The sequence below is a fragment of the Primulina eburnea genome, chromosome 5 (genome assembly GCF_022965805.1).
Source record: "Primulina eburnea isolate SZY01 chromosome 5, ASM2296580v1, whole genome shotgun sequence".
In the NCBI taxonomy this organism is placed as follows: Eukaryota; Viridiplantae; Streptophyta; class Magnoliopsida; order Lamiales; family Gesneriaceae; genus Primulina; species Primulina eburnea.
The window spans coordinates 19474270-19492487 of NC_133105.1; the positions used below are offsets into that span (position 1 = coordinate 19474270).

Genomic DNA, 18218 nt, shown 5'->3' on the forward strand with positions numbered 1-18218 from the left:
GAGTTTATAAGCGTAAGAAAAAATTAGAAGTATGACTTCTATAAAGGAGAAACTAGTTCAATGTGTTGAACGACTTATAAATGAGTTTATAAGTGTAAAGAAAAAATAGAAGTATGACTTCTATGAGAGAAATGTAAATTTTAATTTATGGAAGTGTTCCTAAATTAAAAGTTGGCCAAGTGAATAATGTATTTGAAAATTGTGATTTTAATAAACATTATTATGGACTAAATTAAATTAATTCAAGTGTTGAATTAATTAAACACTAGTGGACCTAGTAGAGTCCAAATAATTAAATTAATTCAAGTGTTGAATTAATTAAATTAAATTCAGTCTTGTAGAGCTCAATTTAAATAAATTATTTAACTAGTGGACTTGAGTAAATTCAAGTAATGTTTAATTAGTCTCAAATATGTTTGAGATAATTAAAAATAAGTCCATGGATTTTTAATTGTTAAAAATCAAATAAGACTTGCATGCATGGGAGGTGAAGAGTTGGGAGACAACTTTCTCAATATTCAAGACATGTGTCACACATTCTAACAACAACTTTTTACACTACCAAGGCTAGTCTCCCTTCCCCCCATTCAAGGATGAAATGGCCGAATTCCTCTCAACAATTCTCTCCAAGTTTTCTCTTAATTTTCTTCTTCAAGGGTTGAGGAATGAAAAATACTTCTTTTTGAAAAATGCTCTAATTTTTCTAGTGCAAAATTATAGTGGTTCTAGCTAGTTGGTGGTGGGCTTAATATTTGAGCAAGGTGGGCTCAAAGGAAGCTTGAAGATTGTCTTGCCATTGAAGAGCTTAGTTGTATATCAACTAAGTTGGAGCCATCATCAATCTTTTAAGATTGATAGGTACATTTCTAAACACACTATGAATGTAATTTTTGTGTTTTATTGTATTTGCTACACAAGATGTGAGGTGGCCGAAATTACTTGATGAAAAATTTGATTTTTAAACTTCCGTTGCGCTTCCGGTCACCGTAACCGATCCCCTTTCACCGCGGTGAGAAACACGACCGCACCCGCGGTGCAAACAAAACCGCACCCGCGGTCGTCGAATTTCAGAAAATGAAAGTGCTGCCGAAGCATGAGCGCACCCGCGGTCTTGAAGCTACCGCACCCGCGGTGATAGGTGTTTTGCGGAAATTGTGCCACCTCGTCGAATTCATGCATGGTATATTTATGTATGATAGCCATTCGTTCCTTCAGAATTTAACACAAGAAATCGAGAAAAGGTCTGAGGGAATTTGCTAAAAATCCTTATGCCTTTTGCGAAAAATCCGTCCGTTAGATTTTGAATCCGACTTCGGTATTGAGTTCCTATCGACGTAGGCTACTACTGGACGTAAGTTTTACTACGTTTTGACATGTTTTAGAATTATGATATTGTCAGAATTGAATGGAACTCGTATATGTTGTTCTTGACATATTAGACATCATAGAATCGAAGTCAGATTAAGAAACAGACTAATTATGGAATTGTTATGAATTTTTAGGGTATATTGATTTATACCAGACAGATTTGAATTGTGATTGGATTACGGATTGTATTGGATATGGGTTATGGATTGTAACTGTTATTTGAGGATTTTGGTATTGACGGGAATATTGAAATTGTACCGTTATGTCGTTGATTTTGAATTAAATCAAGATTGATCAGATTGTTATTGATTTGAAAGGTATATTTACATGAGATTATTGATATTGTCATTGCCAGACAGACTGTGAATTCAGGACTTCGACTGAGCCAGAAACCGACGAAAGAAAGGTATAAGTCAATGTGGTATTGGGAGATCGACTTGAGTCGGATTAGACTTGAGTTTCCCTAAATCACATACTTTACTTTATTGCATTGATATTTGCATTGAGTTGATTGATATACTTGTTCTCTTGAATGATAGATGACGGGTGTTAGACGAGTAATCTTGTGACAGAAGTGCTTGATAGTGGTGGTATCGCCACGGGCGCATTGCACGATGTCTCAAGATGAGATATTAGCGATAGAGCTACAGTCCATGACGGTTAGGTCAAGACACCAGATGTTTGGTATATCGAGTAAATAGGATTGGAATTCTTCTATTACAGAATTCGATATAGGAACATCATATTTGGTTATATCGAGTAATAGGAACAGAGTTCCTTCTATTACGGAATTCGATATAGGAACACCACATTTGGAAACCGGGATCCCTAGACTAGGATTGAGTCTAGCCTGAGACGTGGAATCACGTATATGTTAGACAGTTTTATGATTGATTATGTTTCAGATTTTGATACATATTACTGTTACCTGATTACATGCTTTATATTGGTTTATATGATTGCATGTTTCGTTGATTTATACTGGGATTTATTCTCACCGAAGTTATCCGGCTGTTGTCTTGTCTGTATGTGTACATGACAACAGGTGGGACAGGATCAGGGTCCAGGAGATGAGGAAAGATCGTGATTAGAGTGGAGGCTCCGGACTTGGATTATGATGTATAATAGGGTTGGAACACTTGACATTAGTTGTTAAACCTTAGTTTAGTTGAATGCATGCAGTACATGACTCGTATTGTATTTTATACTGATATGTATATGAGTTTGATTTCACTACGTTCCGCATTTGAAAAAAAAAAATTTAGACCCTGTATTATAATTGATTAATTAGTCCCAAAGATGATTAAGAACTTGATTAGCGTCCGGGTCCCCACAGTCTTATTTCGAAGTTGCTTATCCTTTCGATTAAGAATCTGTATAGGATACTCAACATAGCTAAGAGAACTGTCCAACTCCACATCCTCGGGTCTCAGAACATGAGATGGATCCGGCTCATACTTCCGCAGCATAGATACATGAAACACATCATATATAGCAGACAAACTCTGCGGCAAGTCCAATCTATAAGCTAATAAACCGATCCTCTCAACAATAGTATACGGTCCAATATAACGTGGAGATAGCTTCCCTTTTCGCCAAAATCTCATCGTTCCACGTAATGGTGACACTTTCAAGAAAACTTGATCGCCAACCTGAAATTCTAAAGGTCTAAGTCTTTTATTTGTGTAGCTAGCTTGACGATCCTGAGATGCTTTCATTATATTTCTAATAAAATTTATCTTTTCATTCATTTCTTCAACGAACTCAGGTTGTGCCAATGGTTTTTCTCCAACTTCATTCCAACATACGGGAGATCGACACCTTCTACCATACAAAGCTTCGAATGGTGCCATCCCAATAGTTTTTTGAAAAATATTATTGTAGGAGAATTCAACCAATGGTAAAGATTCTTGCCAGTTTCCACCAAAATCCATGACCACGGATCGTAACATATCTTCCAAAGTCTGTATAGTCCTCTCTGTCTGACCATCTGTTTGGGGATGATAAGCTGTACTCATTGCCAACTTAGTACCCAAAGCATTTTGAAGACTACTCCAAAACTTGGAAGCAAATCTAGGATCTCGGTCAGATACAATAGATACTGGAACTCCATGCAATCGAATAATATTATCCACATATAATCGCGTCATTTTATTATAAGCATAAGTACGATCGTATGAAATAAAGTGTGCTGATTTGGACAATCTGTCAACTATCACCCAGATAGCATCACAACCTCTGTTTGACCTGGGCAGGTGAGTCACGAAATCCATTGCAATATGTTCCCAATTCTATTGTGGTATTTCTAAACTCTGTAACATACCTCCAGGTTTCATTCTCTCGGCTTTAACCTGCTGGCATGTCAAACATTTCGCTACAAATTCAGAAATATCTCTTTTCATCGCATCCCACCAGAAATATGGCTTCAGTATGTGGTACATTCTATGAGTACCAGGATGGACACTATGACGGCTACAATGTGCCTCTTGAAGCAATGCTTCTCTCAATCCTGTGACATTTGGTACCACCAATCTGTTATTCATTCGTAAACAACCATCTGATGAGATATTGTATTTATCTGGGTTACCAGATAAAACCAGATCTTTCGATTTCTGAACCTGTGAATCATTCTTCTGAGCTTTCTTGATCTTCGAAATAATCTGTGGCTCAAATTGTAAAGCAGAAACAATAAAATGATTACCTTTCGGCTGAAAAGTCAAACCAGAAGTACATAAATCATCATAATTCTGCCAGACATGGATAGATGCTATCATAATTATTGTAACGACCCATTACAGGCCCAGTGGACCGCCCATACGGCCCACTGCCCCGATCGACCCAAGGCTATCCCGATCTTGGGGTCCCACTATGGGGCCTTGTCCCTCACGGGCTTTCCATAGGCGTCGTACGGGTTACTCATAGAACTTCTATAGTCCAGGCTATAGTTTTGTGCCTTCCCAAAATGGAACCCAAGACCTCCCTGGATATAAGGTACTTGGCAACATATCTGGTACCAAGACTCTTAATATCTATGTACTTATCCTATAGGTCATGGGATCGAGTCTTGGGGAGGCGAAAGAAACCCCTTGGTAGGGAGGGGGAGATCCTATGAGTAACCCGTACGACGCCTATGGAAAGCCCGTGAGGGACAAGGCCCCATAGAAGGACCCCAAGATCGGGATAGCCTTGGGTCGATCGGGGCAGTGGGCCGTATGGGCGGTCCACTGGGCCTGTAATGGGTCGTTACAATAAAAGGCGCCCTGATACTTCCGGCTTAATGCATCTGCAACTTGATTCATTTTTCCTGGCCGATACTGTATTTCACAGTCAAAATCTTTCAATAAATCTAACCATCGTCTCTGCCTCATATTCAGTTCCGATTGAGTAAACAGATATTTCAAACTCTTATGATCTGAGTAGATAATAAAATGCTCACCGTATAGATAATGTCACCAAATTTTTAAAGCAAAAACAATGGCTGCTAGTTCAAGATCATGAATTGGATATCGGGATTCATGTGTTTTCAATTGCCTTGAAGAATATGCAATAACTTTTCCATGTTGCATTAAAACACATCCCAAACCTCTCGATGATGCATCAGTACAAACCACAAATCCACCTGATCCAGATGGAAATGCCAACACTGGTGCTGTTGTCAGTTTCTGTAGTAGCCCGAATTCCAAATTGGGTAATTAACGGATTAATGGTGATTAAGAAGGTTTAATGTGTAATTTTGACCGTGGTCATGATCGGACGGACCGAAGATGGTTCGGTAGCACCGAAGAGTTCGGACGATCCGAAGTAAGTTCGGTGGATCCGATCATGAGGTGTCAAGAGCCGATGGACACGTGGGAGTTCGGACGTTCCGAAGTGGGTTCGGTGGATCCGAACATAGCCTATAAATAGTGCTCGAAATTCCTCATTTTGGATGGCAAGTTCTTGAAGTTGTGTCTCATAGTTGAGAGGTTTGGAAGGTTTCTAGGGTTAATTGTTGGTCGAGCGATAGCCAAGAGCTGCCAGGATTGGTAGTGTAGCGACGCCCGAGTTACGAGGCAATCGACATCAAAGGGCTGTCGACGGACGAAGGTAAACCCTAAACCTTTGGTAGTACTAGAGAGTACTGGTTTTGCTAGTCGAGCATGGTAGTTTCGTTCATTGAGTATGCTTTTGTTGCGTAGGCTTGTGCTAGACCTGATTAGCGGTGTTGCGTAAGGCTAGGCTTGCTGTGATAGAGGTACGAAAGTACTATCCGAGATATCCTGGTCGAGTATACATTCTTATATGTGTTGCATGATTATGTGGTGCATTGATATATGTCATATGATGCATGCTATTATGTCACGCTTTATGATGCATGTTGCATTTCATGTTGAGCCGTATCTCCTTCGAGATAGCCTTTATTGTTGAGCTGTATCTCTTTCGAGATAAGCTATATCTTGTGGGGCCGCTCAGCCCTGTCTTGTCTTGTGGACGCATGGACACCGAGAGTACACAGTGGCCGACGGGTCGGGAGGGCTTCGGTGATCCGGGACATTTTTGGTCCACGTCTGTTCTTGTAGTGGATGCAGTGACCCAGAGGAGTACCGCGCGGCACTATCCACTTGGCGCCTCTAGACTGAGCATATTGAGATCCTTTGTTACTCTTGTTTCTTGACCTACCCTGGTATCATATCATAGCATGTGCATTTCATATAGGTTTGTATACTCATGCTTTTGTACTGGGCGTTCTTATCGCTCACGTCCTCGGTTTTGTTTATCTTGGACACCCCATTCCCGCGGGGCAGGCCTCAGGTTGGACAGCTCAGGAGGAGGAGGAGGAGGACGTTGAGTAGCTGGTTGGTTTAGTTCTTTGGTATCTTTTTGATTCGATGTGGTTGTACCGTATATTTCAATTTTAGTTGTCCTGGATTTTCGATTGGGTTGTTTAACTATCTTTTGATGACAGTTTTCCGCCTTTATTTCTGATTGTTCTTAATTAAGTTAATCGCATGCTTAGTTCTTGATTAGTAGGTGATTCTGGAACGGGTCACTACATTTATGGTATCAGAGCATGCTTACGATTTTGGGATATAGATTTCTGTTTTGGGATTTTCGTTGACCATTTTACCATTTTCCCCATTCTATCTTGTAGCGATGGCTGACCACTTTGGTGACGAGAGTAGTCAGGGAAGTGTAGGTCGTTGGGGTGAACAGGACGATCGTAAGCGTCATAAGTTACCGTATGTTTCTCTAGACGTCATTCTTTCCGTTTCTACCCCGATGGGTCATTCGGTGTTAGCTAAGCATCTAGTGATGGGTTGTCCCTTAGATTTTGAGGGTAACGAATTGATTGCGAATCTTATGATCATAGAGATGGAAGATTTTGATTGTATTCTAGGTATAGACCTTTTGACTACCTACCGAGCTACCGTGGATTGTTACCAGAAGCTTGTTCAGTTTCGTACGACTGAGAGCTCTAGTTGGTTTTTCTATGGTGAGGGAGCGCGACCTCCGATGCCAGTGGTATCTGCTCTGAAGGCCTGTCGTGCTTTAGAGGCGGGCGGGGAAGGCTACCTCATCTATGCGATTGATTCATCCACAGGTAGTGTTGGTATAGATGATATTCCAGTGGTTTGTGAGTTTCCTGATGTTTTCCCAGATGAGATTCCTGGTTTTCCTCCGGTTAGAGAGGTGGAATTTGGCATTGAGTTAATGCCAGGGACTGCACCGATTTCTCGTGCCCCCTATCGTCTTGCTCCGTCAGAGATGAGAGAATTGAAGCAGCAATTGCAGGATCTTCTTGATAAAGGTTATATTCGCCCGAGTGTTTCACCTTGGGGAGCTCCAGTCTTGTTTGTCAAGAAAAAAGGATGGATCGATGCGATTGTGTATTGATTATCGCCAGCTGAATCGTGTGACGATCAAAAAAAAGTATCCATTACCTCGTATAGATGACTTGTTCGATCAGCTTCAGGGTACCTCTGTTTACTCCAAGATTGACTTGCGATCGGGTTATCATCAGATGAGAGTCAGAGATGATGATATTTCCAAGACTGCATTTCGTACTCGATATGGGCATTACGAGTTTCTAGTTATGCCATTCGGATTGACAAATGCGCCAGCAGTGTTCATGGATCTGATGAACCGAGTCTTTCGGGATTTTCTAGATCAGTTTGTTGTGGTGTTCATCGACGATATCTTGATTTATTCTCACAGTGTGGAGGAGCATGCCCAGCACTTGAGGATTGTGTTGCAGATTCTTCGCGAGAAGCAATTGTATGCTAAGCTGAGTAAGTGCGAGTTTTGGATTGATCGGGTAGTATTCCTTGGTCATGTGATTTCCAAGGAAGGAGTTTCTGTGGATCCTAGCAAGATTGAAGCAGTGCTAAATTGGTCACGTCCGACGACGGTGGCCGAGATCCGTAGTTTTCTAGGTCTGGCAGGGTATTATCGTCGCTTCATCGTGAATTTCTCTCAGATAGCTAGACCATTGACGCAACTTACTCGGAAGGATGTTCCATTTGAGTGGTCATCTGAGTGCGAAGATAGTTTCAGAAAGCTTCGTCGACTTCTGACTTCTGCACCTGTTTTGGCGTTACCGTCAGGATCTGATGGTTTCAGTGTTTACACCGATGCCTCTTTTCAAGGCTTAGGGTGTGTGTTGACGCAGAATGGTCATGTGATCGCTTATGCTTCTAGACAGTTAAAGTCTCACGAGGAGAAGTACCCTATTCATGATCTAGAGTTGGCAGCTATTGTGTTTGTGCTGAAGATCTGGCGTCATTATTTGTACGGGGTTAAGTTTGAAATCTTTACTGATCATAAGAGTCTGAAGTATCTGTTCACTCAGGCTGAGTTGAACATGAGGCAACGTCGTTGGATGGATCTACTTAAAGATTATGACTGCGAGATTAAGTACCATCCAGGTTCTGCGAATCTCACAGCCGATGCTCTTAGTCGCAAGGTGAGAGCCTCTGCACTTCAGACCAGTGCTATGATTAGTACTATCCAGGATTGTTGTTCGTTGGGATTTAATTTCAAACATCGGAAAGGTATGGAGAGCATTCGTGTTGCTACCATTTTACCTGAGCCAGCTTTGTTCGCTCGGATTCGAGATGCTCAGATGTCTGATTTCAAGACTCAGAGATTAGCTCGGTTGGCTGGTGGAGATAGTAACTTCCATTATCAGTCTAATGGTCTTCTGTGTTTGTCTAATCGGGTTGTAGTACCAGAGGATGATACTTTGAGGGAAGAGATCTTATCTCAGGCCCATCGAAGCAAGTTGATTGTTCATCCGGGAAGCAATAAGATGTATAAAGATTTGAGGACACGATTTTGGGGTAGTTTCCAGTCAGCATTGGGCACTTCACTAAGTTTGAGTACGGCTTATCATCCAGAGACCGACGGTCAGACAGAGAGGACTATCCGTACACTTGAGGATATGATGCAAGCTTGTGTTATGGATTTCGGACCCGCTTGGCAGGATCATTTGCCTTTGATTGAGTTCGCGTACAACAACAGCTATCATCGTAGTATTGGTATGGCACCATTTGAGGCGTTGTGTGGGCGACGTTGTCGTACTCCATTATTCTGGGACGAAGTTGGGGAACGACATGTTGAGGGACCGGAGTTAGTCCAGCAGGCTATTGATAAGGTTGCAGTAATCAAGAAGCGGATTAAGACTGCTCAGGATCGACAGGCTAGTTATGCGAACACCAAGCGGCGACCTCTTTATTTTCAGCCAGGTGAGAAAGTGTTTCTCCGAGTTTCACCTTTTCGCAGGATTTTGAGATTTGGTCTCAAGGGTAAGCTGTCTCCGAGATTTATTGGTCCATTTGAAATATTGGAAAGCGTGGGAGATTTGGCTTACAGACTTGCATTGCCGCCGTACCTATCAAGTATTCATGATGTGTTCCACGTATCTTTGTTGAGACGATACGTAGCAGATGAGTCTCACATCTTGCATCCCTCTGAAGTTCAACTAGATTCGGATTTGTCTTACGTGGAACGACCAGTGCGGATTCTCGATCGCAAAGACAAGGTGTTGCGGAATAAGATAATTCCTCTTGTTTTAGTTCAGTGGCAGCGCAGAGGCACTGAAGAAGCCACTTGGGAGTTAGAGGGTCGTATGCGTTCAGAGCATCCAGAGCTCTTTTGAGTTGTGCTTTGTATATGTTTGTGTTTTCAGTTGTAATCGAAAGATCAGTTGTGTTCAACAACAATTGAGATGTAATAACGATGTTGTTATTTCGTTTTGTTCATCCTCTAAGCCTGATTTCGAGGACGAAATCTTTTAAGGGGGGGAGAATGTAGTAGCCCGAATTCCAAATTGGGTAATTAACGGATTAATGGTGATTAAGAAGGTTTAATGTGTAATTTTGACCGTGGTCATGATCGGACGGACCGAAGATGGTTCGGTAGCACCGAAGAGTTCGGACGATCCGAAGTAAGTTCGGTGGATCCGATCATGAGGTGTCAAGAGCCGATGGACACGTGGGAGTTCGGACGTTCCGAAGTGGGTTCGGTGGATCCGAACATAGCCTATAAATAGTGCTCGAAATTCCTCATTTTGGATGGCAAGTTCTTGAAGTTGTGTCTCATAGTTGAGAGGTTTGGAAGGTTTCTAGGGTTAATTGTTGGTCGAGCGATAGCCAAGAGCTGCCAGGATTGGTAGTGTAGCGACGCCCGAGTTACGAGGCAATCGACATCAAAGGGCTGTCGACGGACGAAGGTAAACCCTAAACCTTTGGTAGTACTAGAGAGTACTGGTTTTGCTAGTCGAGCATGGTAGTTTCGTTCATTGAGTATGCTTTTGTTGCGTAGGCTTGTGCTAGACCTGATTAGCGGTGTTGCGTAAAGCTAGGCTTGCTGTGATAGAGGTACGAAAGTACTATCCGAGATATCCTGGTCGAGTATACATTCTTATATGTGTTGCATGATTATGTGGTGCATTGATATATGTCATATGATGCATGCTATTATGTCACGCTTTATGATGCATGTTGCATTTCATGTTGAGCCGTATCTCCTTCGAGATAGCCTTTATTGTTGAGCTGTATCTCTTTCGAGATAAGCTATATCTTGTGGGGCCGCTCAGCCCTGTCTTGTCTTGTGGACGCATGGACACCGAGAGTACACAGTGGCCGACGGGTCGGGAGGGCTTCGGTGATCCGGGACATTTTTGGTCCACGTCTGTTCTTGTAGTGGATGCAGTGACCCAGAGGAGTACCGCGCGGCACTATCCACTTGGCGCCTCTAGACTGAGCATATTGAGATCCTTTGTTACTCCTGTTTCTTGACCTACCCTGGTATCATATCATAGCATGTGCATTTCATATAGGTTTGTATACTCATGCTTTTGTACTGGGCGTTCTTATCGCTCACGTCCTCGGTTTTGTTTATCTTGGACACCCCATTCCCGCGGGGCAGGCCTCAGGTTGGACAGCTCAGGAGGAGGAGGAGGAGGACGTTGAGTAGCTGGTTGGTTTAGTTCTTTGGTATCTTTTTGATTCGATGTGGTTGTACCGTATATTTCAATTTTAGTTGTCCTGGATTTTCGATTGGGTTGTTTAACTATCTTTTGATGACAGTTTTCCGCCTTTATTTCTGATTGTTCTTAATTAAGTTAATCGCATGCTTAGTTCTTGATTAGTAGGTGATTCTGGAACGGGTCACTACAGTTTCTCTTTCAATGTAATAAAACTATTCTCACATTCATCTCACCAAATAAATCTTGCATCTTTCTTAGTCTGTTGGGTAATAGCTCGGGCAATCTGCGAAAATCCTTCAATGAATCGTCTGTAATAACCAGCCAATCCCATAAAACTTCGAATCTCTGGTATATTGTTTGGTCTAACCCAATTCAGGACTGCTTCAACTTTACTCGGATCTACAGATATACCTTGGGCTGATATCACATGACCCAAAAATATCACGCTTTCCATCCAAAATTCACACTTTGACAACTTAGCATACAATTGAGAATCTCGAAGTGTTTGAAGAACCAATCTTAAATGCTCTTTATGTTCCCGTTTTGATCTCGAATACACCAGTATATCATCAATAAAGACAATCACAAATTTATCCAGAAAATTTCTGAATACTCTATTCATCAAATCCATAAACACTACTGGTGCATTTGTTAAACCAAATGGCATTACTAGAAATTCATAATGCCTATATCTAGTTCTAAAAGATGTTTTAGGAACATCGTCTTCTCTAACCCGAAGTTGATGGAATAAACAGAATTTCCTTGAAGTTGATCAAACAAGTCATCAATTCTAGGAAGAGGGTATTTATTTTAAACAGTAACTCGATTGAGCTGCCTATAATCGATGCACATTCTCATGGAACCATCTTTCTTCTTTACGAACAGTACAGGTGCTCCCCAGGGTGACATACTAGGGCGTATATAACCTTTATCGAGTAAATCCTGTAACTGCTCTTTCAATTCTTTTAGTTCTGCAGGAGCCATTCTGTACGGCGCTCTAGATATCGGCGCAGTAATCGGCATCAAGTCGATGGTAAAATCAATTTCTCTCTGCGGTGTAAAGCCTGGTATTTCTTCAGGAAAGACATCGGGAAATTCTTTCGCTACTGGGATATCAGATAATTTCGGTTCTTTCTTGGTAGCATCCACAGCATAAACCATATATCCCTCATTGCCTAAAGATAATAATCTAAACATTTCCATCGCTGAGACTAACGGTATCTTAGCCTGTGATCCTCGACCATAAAAATTCCATTTGCTACCATAGTATGGCCTAAATCGTACTACACCACGAAAACAATCTACAGTGGCTCGATAACTAGACAGTGTGTCCATACCAATGATACAATCAAAATCATGCATCGGTAATACAATCAAGTTTGTGATCATAATGCTATCATCGAAATGCAACACACAGTCTAACACAATTTGCCCAGATGGAATAAATCGACCAGCTGGCGTAGACACAGATACAGTTTCATGAAATGGTGTAGTCCAGAGTTCATATTCATCAACATAATCGGATGCAATGAATGAATTAGATGCTCCAGTATCAAATAAAACTCGTGCAATATGATCGTAAATAATGCAAGTACCTTCGATCACCCCACCTGGAGCCTCTCAAGCCTGATCCTCGGTCAAAGCATATACTCGAGCTTGTTGAGGACCTTGGAAAGACTGTGGCACATTACCCCTGACCTGTGGGTAACTAGACTGCTGGTAGGATGGTGCAGGAGAAAATGGTCGCTGAGATGAGCCACCTGGAAAACTAGCTCTGGCATAAGGCAACTGCTGTGGTTGCATCTGTCCCTGTGCACGGTTCGGACAAACTCTGGCAAAATGCCCTGACTGACCACAAGATTGACATGAACCCAATACTCCACTACACTGTGCAGTAGGATGTCTTCCTCCGCATCGATCACAGTAAATCACGGGGTACTGTCCATCTGTTGCACTTTGCGAACTGCTCGAACTAGAGGAACTGGACTGATATTTCTTTTTAAACTGTTTTCCTTTTGGTCTGAATTGTTTTTGTTTTTGCTGTTGGTATGACTGCTAGGATGGAAAAGATGGTGTACCTGCTGAAAAAAATGAACCACCACTAGGCATTTGTGGAGCCTGTGGTTGTCTACGCCTTTTCAATCCAGCTTCAATTCCAATCGCCTTGTCAACTGTGGGGACCCGGACGGTAATCCAGTTCTAAATCATCTTTGGGACTAATTAATCAATTATAAAACAGGGTCTAAAATTTTTTTTTTTTTAAAGTGCGGAACGTAGTGAAATTAAAACATATATACATATCAGTATATAAAATACAAATCCTGTATTTCAACATTTATTCAAACTAGATTTTAAACTAAAGTCAAGTGTTTAACCCTACATCTAGTCCAAGTCCGGTGCCACCACTCTAATCACGATCTAGCTCTTCATCTCCTCGACCCTGGACCTGTCCCACCTGTTGTCAAGTACACAAACAGACAAGACAACAGCCGGATATACCGGTGAGAATATAATCCCCAGTATAAATCAATGAAACATGCAGTCATATAAACAATATAAAGCATGTAATCAGGTAACATGAATATGTATCAAAATCTAAAACATAAACAATCTCAATTCAAACTGTCGACATCAATCATAATTCAGACTAGACTCAATCCTAGTCTAGGGATCCCGATTCCAGAAGTTGGCATGCGTATATCGACTACCAGTGATAGAATAGACTCCAGTTCTATCCACGCCGATATGATATCGATCAACAGTAATAGAAAAGACTCCAGTTCTATTCACATCGATACAGTATCGATTACCAGTAATAGAGGAAGCTATTATTCTATCCACATCAATATAGTACCGATTAACAGTAATAGAAGCAACTCTAATTCTATCCACATCGATATGACATCGATTAACAGTAATAGAAGAGCTACTAATCTATCCACATCGATACAATACTGATTAACAGTAATAGAAAAAGCCACCATCCTATCCACATCGATAGCCAAACATCCAGTGACAGACTTTGGCACATCCGCCAATACACATCTTATGGCATCGTGCAATGTGCCCGTGGTGATCCCACCACTAACGGCACTTCTGTCATAAGATGACTCCTCTAATACCTGCTGTCTAAAGTCAAGAGAACAAGTATATAAATCAATCAATGCAGATATCAATGCAATAAAGTAAAGTATGTGATTTAGGGAAACCCAAGTCTAAACCGACTCAAGTTCATCTCCCAATACCACATTGACTTATACCTTTCGTTACAGTCTCGGTTTCCTGCTCAGTCAAAGTCCTGCACTCACAATCTGTCTGGTACTGACAATATCAATAATCTCATATCAATATACCAGTCAATTCCATAACAATCTGATCAATCTGGATTTAATTTAAAATTGACGGCATAACTGTACAATCTCAATATTCCCGTCAATACAATATTACCAGATAACAGTTACAATCCATAACCTATATCCAATTCAATCTATAATCAATCCATAATCCAAATCTGTCCGATATCAACTGATTATAATCAGAAATTCATAACAATTCCATAATCAGTCTATTTCTTAATCTGACTTCGATTTTACGATGTCTAACATGTCAAGAACATCATATATGAATCCTATTTAATTCTGACACTAGCATAATTTCCAAGCATGTCAAAACGTAGCAAAACTTACGTCCAGTTGTAGCCTACGTTGCTAGGAACTCGGTACCGAAGTCGGAATCAAAATCAGACGGGCGGATTTCTCAGAAAAGGCGTAAGGATTTTCAATAACTTTTCTCCAACCCCTTTCTCGATTTCTTGCGGATGATTCTGAAGGATTATATGCATAATCCTATATATATTTATACATCCACCTACATGCATGAAGGCAAATGGCACGTCCTTAGCCAAACACGTCTCGCGCATATGCGCGACTTCCTCGGCGCATATGCGCGAGACCTACTGGTCTGCGCAATGTACAACTCGGCCACTCGCGCATATGCGCGCTTATTCTCGCGCACGTGCGCCAAACGCTCTGGAGGTGTCGCGCATATGCGCGACTCTGACCGCGCATGTGCGCCCAACATGCTGTCTCGGCAATCATGCTACTGGCCTCTTCGCGCATATGCGCGCATTCACCCGCGCATATGCGCGAAACCTACTGCCTGCTGCGCGCATGTGCGCGCATTGGTTCGCGCATGTGCGTGGAGCTTCTCACACATATACACACTTTTCACACGTACTTGTATTTCGTGTCCCGATTAATCCTTTCGTAATCATACCAAATTATAAATCAACAATTACGGATTAACAGGATTAAATTTCCGGGCATTACATCAACAGCTTCGGCATAAGTTGCAGGCGACCCAGCCATAACCATAGCATGTATTTGGTAGTCCAGTCCTTCCAAAAATTTTGAAATTTTCCCTTTTTCACTCACGGCCACATGTGGTACATAAGTGAGAAGAGCAGAAAGTTGTCGAGCATATTCTTCAACAGACATATTGCCCTGAACGAGTCGATGAAATTCCGATTCTCTAGCTGAATAGTAGGATGGTGGAGCATATTCTTGGAGAAATTTAGTACGAAACACCTCCCAAGAAATCTGACTACCTGTTTGCTGCAGTACATTTGTAGTAGCCTCCCACCAACGCTGTGCACGATCCCGTAGTTGGAGGACTACCATAGTTAACCTTCTATCAGCATCATAATGTACTATGTTGAACATGTGTTTGAACCATCCTTCTGCTCGATCACTGCCTTCATTTCCAAAGAATTTCGCAGGATGCATATTCTGAAATCGAGCTACAGCCAATTCCATTTCATCAACTCGGTGCACTAACTGTTCTACCTCTGCATCAGCTTTAGCGGCTATCTCTGCAGCAGGATGCCCACGCCTACCTCGAGGAACTCTGTCATTTCCTCCGATATTCTGTGCCCCAAACTCCTGAGCCACTTCTTTTCCTTTCCCTTTATTTCCTCTAGTTGCCATTCTACAAGATTTAAGGTTAAACTCCCAAAATATTCAATAACCTCAATGTAATCCAAAAAAATGAAATAAAACTCAAATGTATAATCTACATGTCATATCTATGAGATACTAACATATAATTCATGCCAAAGAAGAGCAAGTAATTTCAAATAATCAAACACATGCGCACAAATTTCTTGTGCCTAAACTCGAGTGTACTAATTCTAGTACGAGCGTATCCCAGTCTATGCTATGATACCAACTGTGAGGGCCCATTATCCTAATCACGATTTATTAACATGCAATCTTGATTAAACAGTGAACAGCGAAAAAGTGAGTTAAAAATTTGCGTTTGGGCTTATAAAAATTTCGGCATGACCTTCGCATAAATAGGACATACCAGAAAATCAAATACTCAAAATACACAACATATGCCCTCAGTAAACACAACAACATAAACATGTGCCAGCCAGACACAATCATGACATATACAAACCCAAAATATCATAGAGCCGACAAAGCTCGATAATATCATAATACAATCCTCCAAATATATACATATAGTATCTGGGAGACATCACCACGCAGTACCTAAATACAACTGAGCCTACTCTCGAGGAGCTCTGGTACTTCCTGAGGCTTCCTCTCGAGCGCCTGAGGTCGAACCACCTGTACCACCTGTCATGTCCACACACAAAAGACACGACAGCCCCTTCTCGGGGGTCAGCAACCCCAGTACGAGACATCAAGAAACCACGATATATGACATAGAAATGCAATGATGCCATGCATGAATGCAATGCATGAATAGGTGCAAGATATCAGGATATCAGGAGTCAAATGATCGATATCAACAATCATACATATATGCTCGAGCTGGTCCACGACTCAGCGGACCGTGCCTGGGATATGGCCCAGCCTCGAAGCCAGCAACTACCTAAGCCGGACCGAATCAAGGTAGCCAAACATCTCCAGGACACCATATCATATCATATATATAACGGATCTCAACCGAAATATAACTGGATCTCAATAATAGATAGGCTCAATATGATATGTTCAGTGGTATTGATGTGTCTAACCAAAATAAAATGTGTGTGAACCAAAGAAATATTTTATTTTATTTTGCACATCAATTACCAACTGATAACATGCGAGTCAGCATATAATATCACATAAATCATCAAATAGCAAATAAATCATACACAGGATCATCAGATGCCTCTGTCAGACATCGTGAAAAATAACTGATCTCTACGTACCTCAACTAATTTACCAGTAACTTAAATTCTCAAGAAATTCCTGGAAATGTCAACTCAGACAAATCACCTGAATATTAATTTAAATGGTCTTATTATCATATAAAAATTCCAAAACCATTTAAATTCACTTAAAATCCAATTTCAACAATTTAGGCATTTAAAATTCTTAAAATTCCAATATGCAACTAAAATGCCTAAAATCAATCATTTCTATTTTATCGTCGCAATTATTCTTTTTAGCTTTAAATGACGCCAAACTAATATTCAAGCGACTGCGATAAATTCTAGGTTCACCAGATTATACCTCCAACTTGTACAATTCCGGAACCTACAACAACAACCCAATAATTAATTAATAATGATACAATATTTGAGTCGAAATTAAATTAAATTCACACGATTCGCACCGGTACAACTTGTACTTCCAACAACAGTGGCTAAAATCGAGCCTAAACCAAAGTTCACCGGCAACAGGCGGCAAATCGCCGGAGAAGATGACCGGAATCACACAGAAAAACAAAGCCGATGGGTCGTTCTCGAAAATTTACAAAAGTGGTATCAAAAGAAAGCTTACACCACAAGGACAAAACCCCTCAATCAATTTTTAGTTTTGAGCGGCGGAAAACGACGATTCAAGCGACGAAGCCGACGGCGGGTTTTCGAAAATCTCGATTTTTCCTATCGAAAGTGGTATCAACGGAAAGCTTACGTCGAGAGTTTCCAACCGTATATTTAGTTTAATTTTTCGGCGACCGGTGATGGAGCTATGATCCATCGAAGCGGACGAAATTGGTGAAATTGTGAAGAACAGAAGCTACGGGAAAATGGTGAAGGCGCGCACGGTTTCCAAGGAAGATGAGTATTATTGTTATTCTTATTATTATTTCATATTACATACATATATATATATATATACATATTATATGTGTGTTTATCTTTTAAATTCGAACTTGACCCGGTCTATTTTATCTCAACTTTCGTGTGCTATAACATTTAAATATGCATAAACACACAATTTAATTATTTGGCTTAATTATTTTAAATTCCTCAATTTAAAATAATTAATCTTAATTATCGCCAAATAACATATAATTAAATCGGGTCATTACATTTCTCCCCCTCTAACAAAAGATTTCGTCCTCAAAATCAAAACAC

The 18218-nt window shown here is 40.9% G+C and overlaps 1 protein-coding gene and 1 long non-coding RNA gene across 3 annotated transcripts; both read right to left on the bottom strand.

Annotated features, from left to right (window-relative positions):
- Positions 1–11647: 11647 nt before the first annotated feature.
- LOC140831428 (uncharacterized) lies at positions 11648–15822 on the bottom strand. Its single transcript, XM_073195182.1, has 3 exons — positions 15166–15822; positions 12529–12685; positions 11648–12447 (listed from the first exon to the last, which is right to left on the bottom strand). Exons 1-3 carry the CDS (start codon positions 15820–15822, stop codon positions 11648–11650), a joined length of 1614 nt encoding a protein of 537 aa, XP_073051283.1.
- A 400-nt stretch (positions 15823–16222) lies between these two features.
- Positions 16223–17921, bottom strand: LOC140833079 (uncharacterized). 2 transcript variants are annotated; one of them, XR_012118283.1, is made up of 3 exons: positions 17471–17921; positions 17368–17391; positions 16223–17130 (listed from the first exon to the last, which is right to left on the bottom strand). It is a non-coding gene; the product is annotated as an uncharacterized lncRNA (long non-coding RNA). The 2 variants fall into 2 exon arrangements; XR_012118282.1 differs by having other exon boundaries at positions 16223–17391.
- Between the last annotated feature and the right edge of the window lie 297 nt (positions 17922–18218).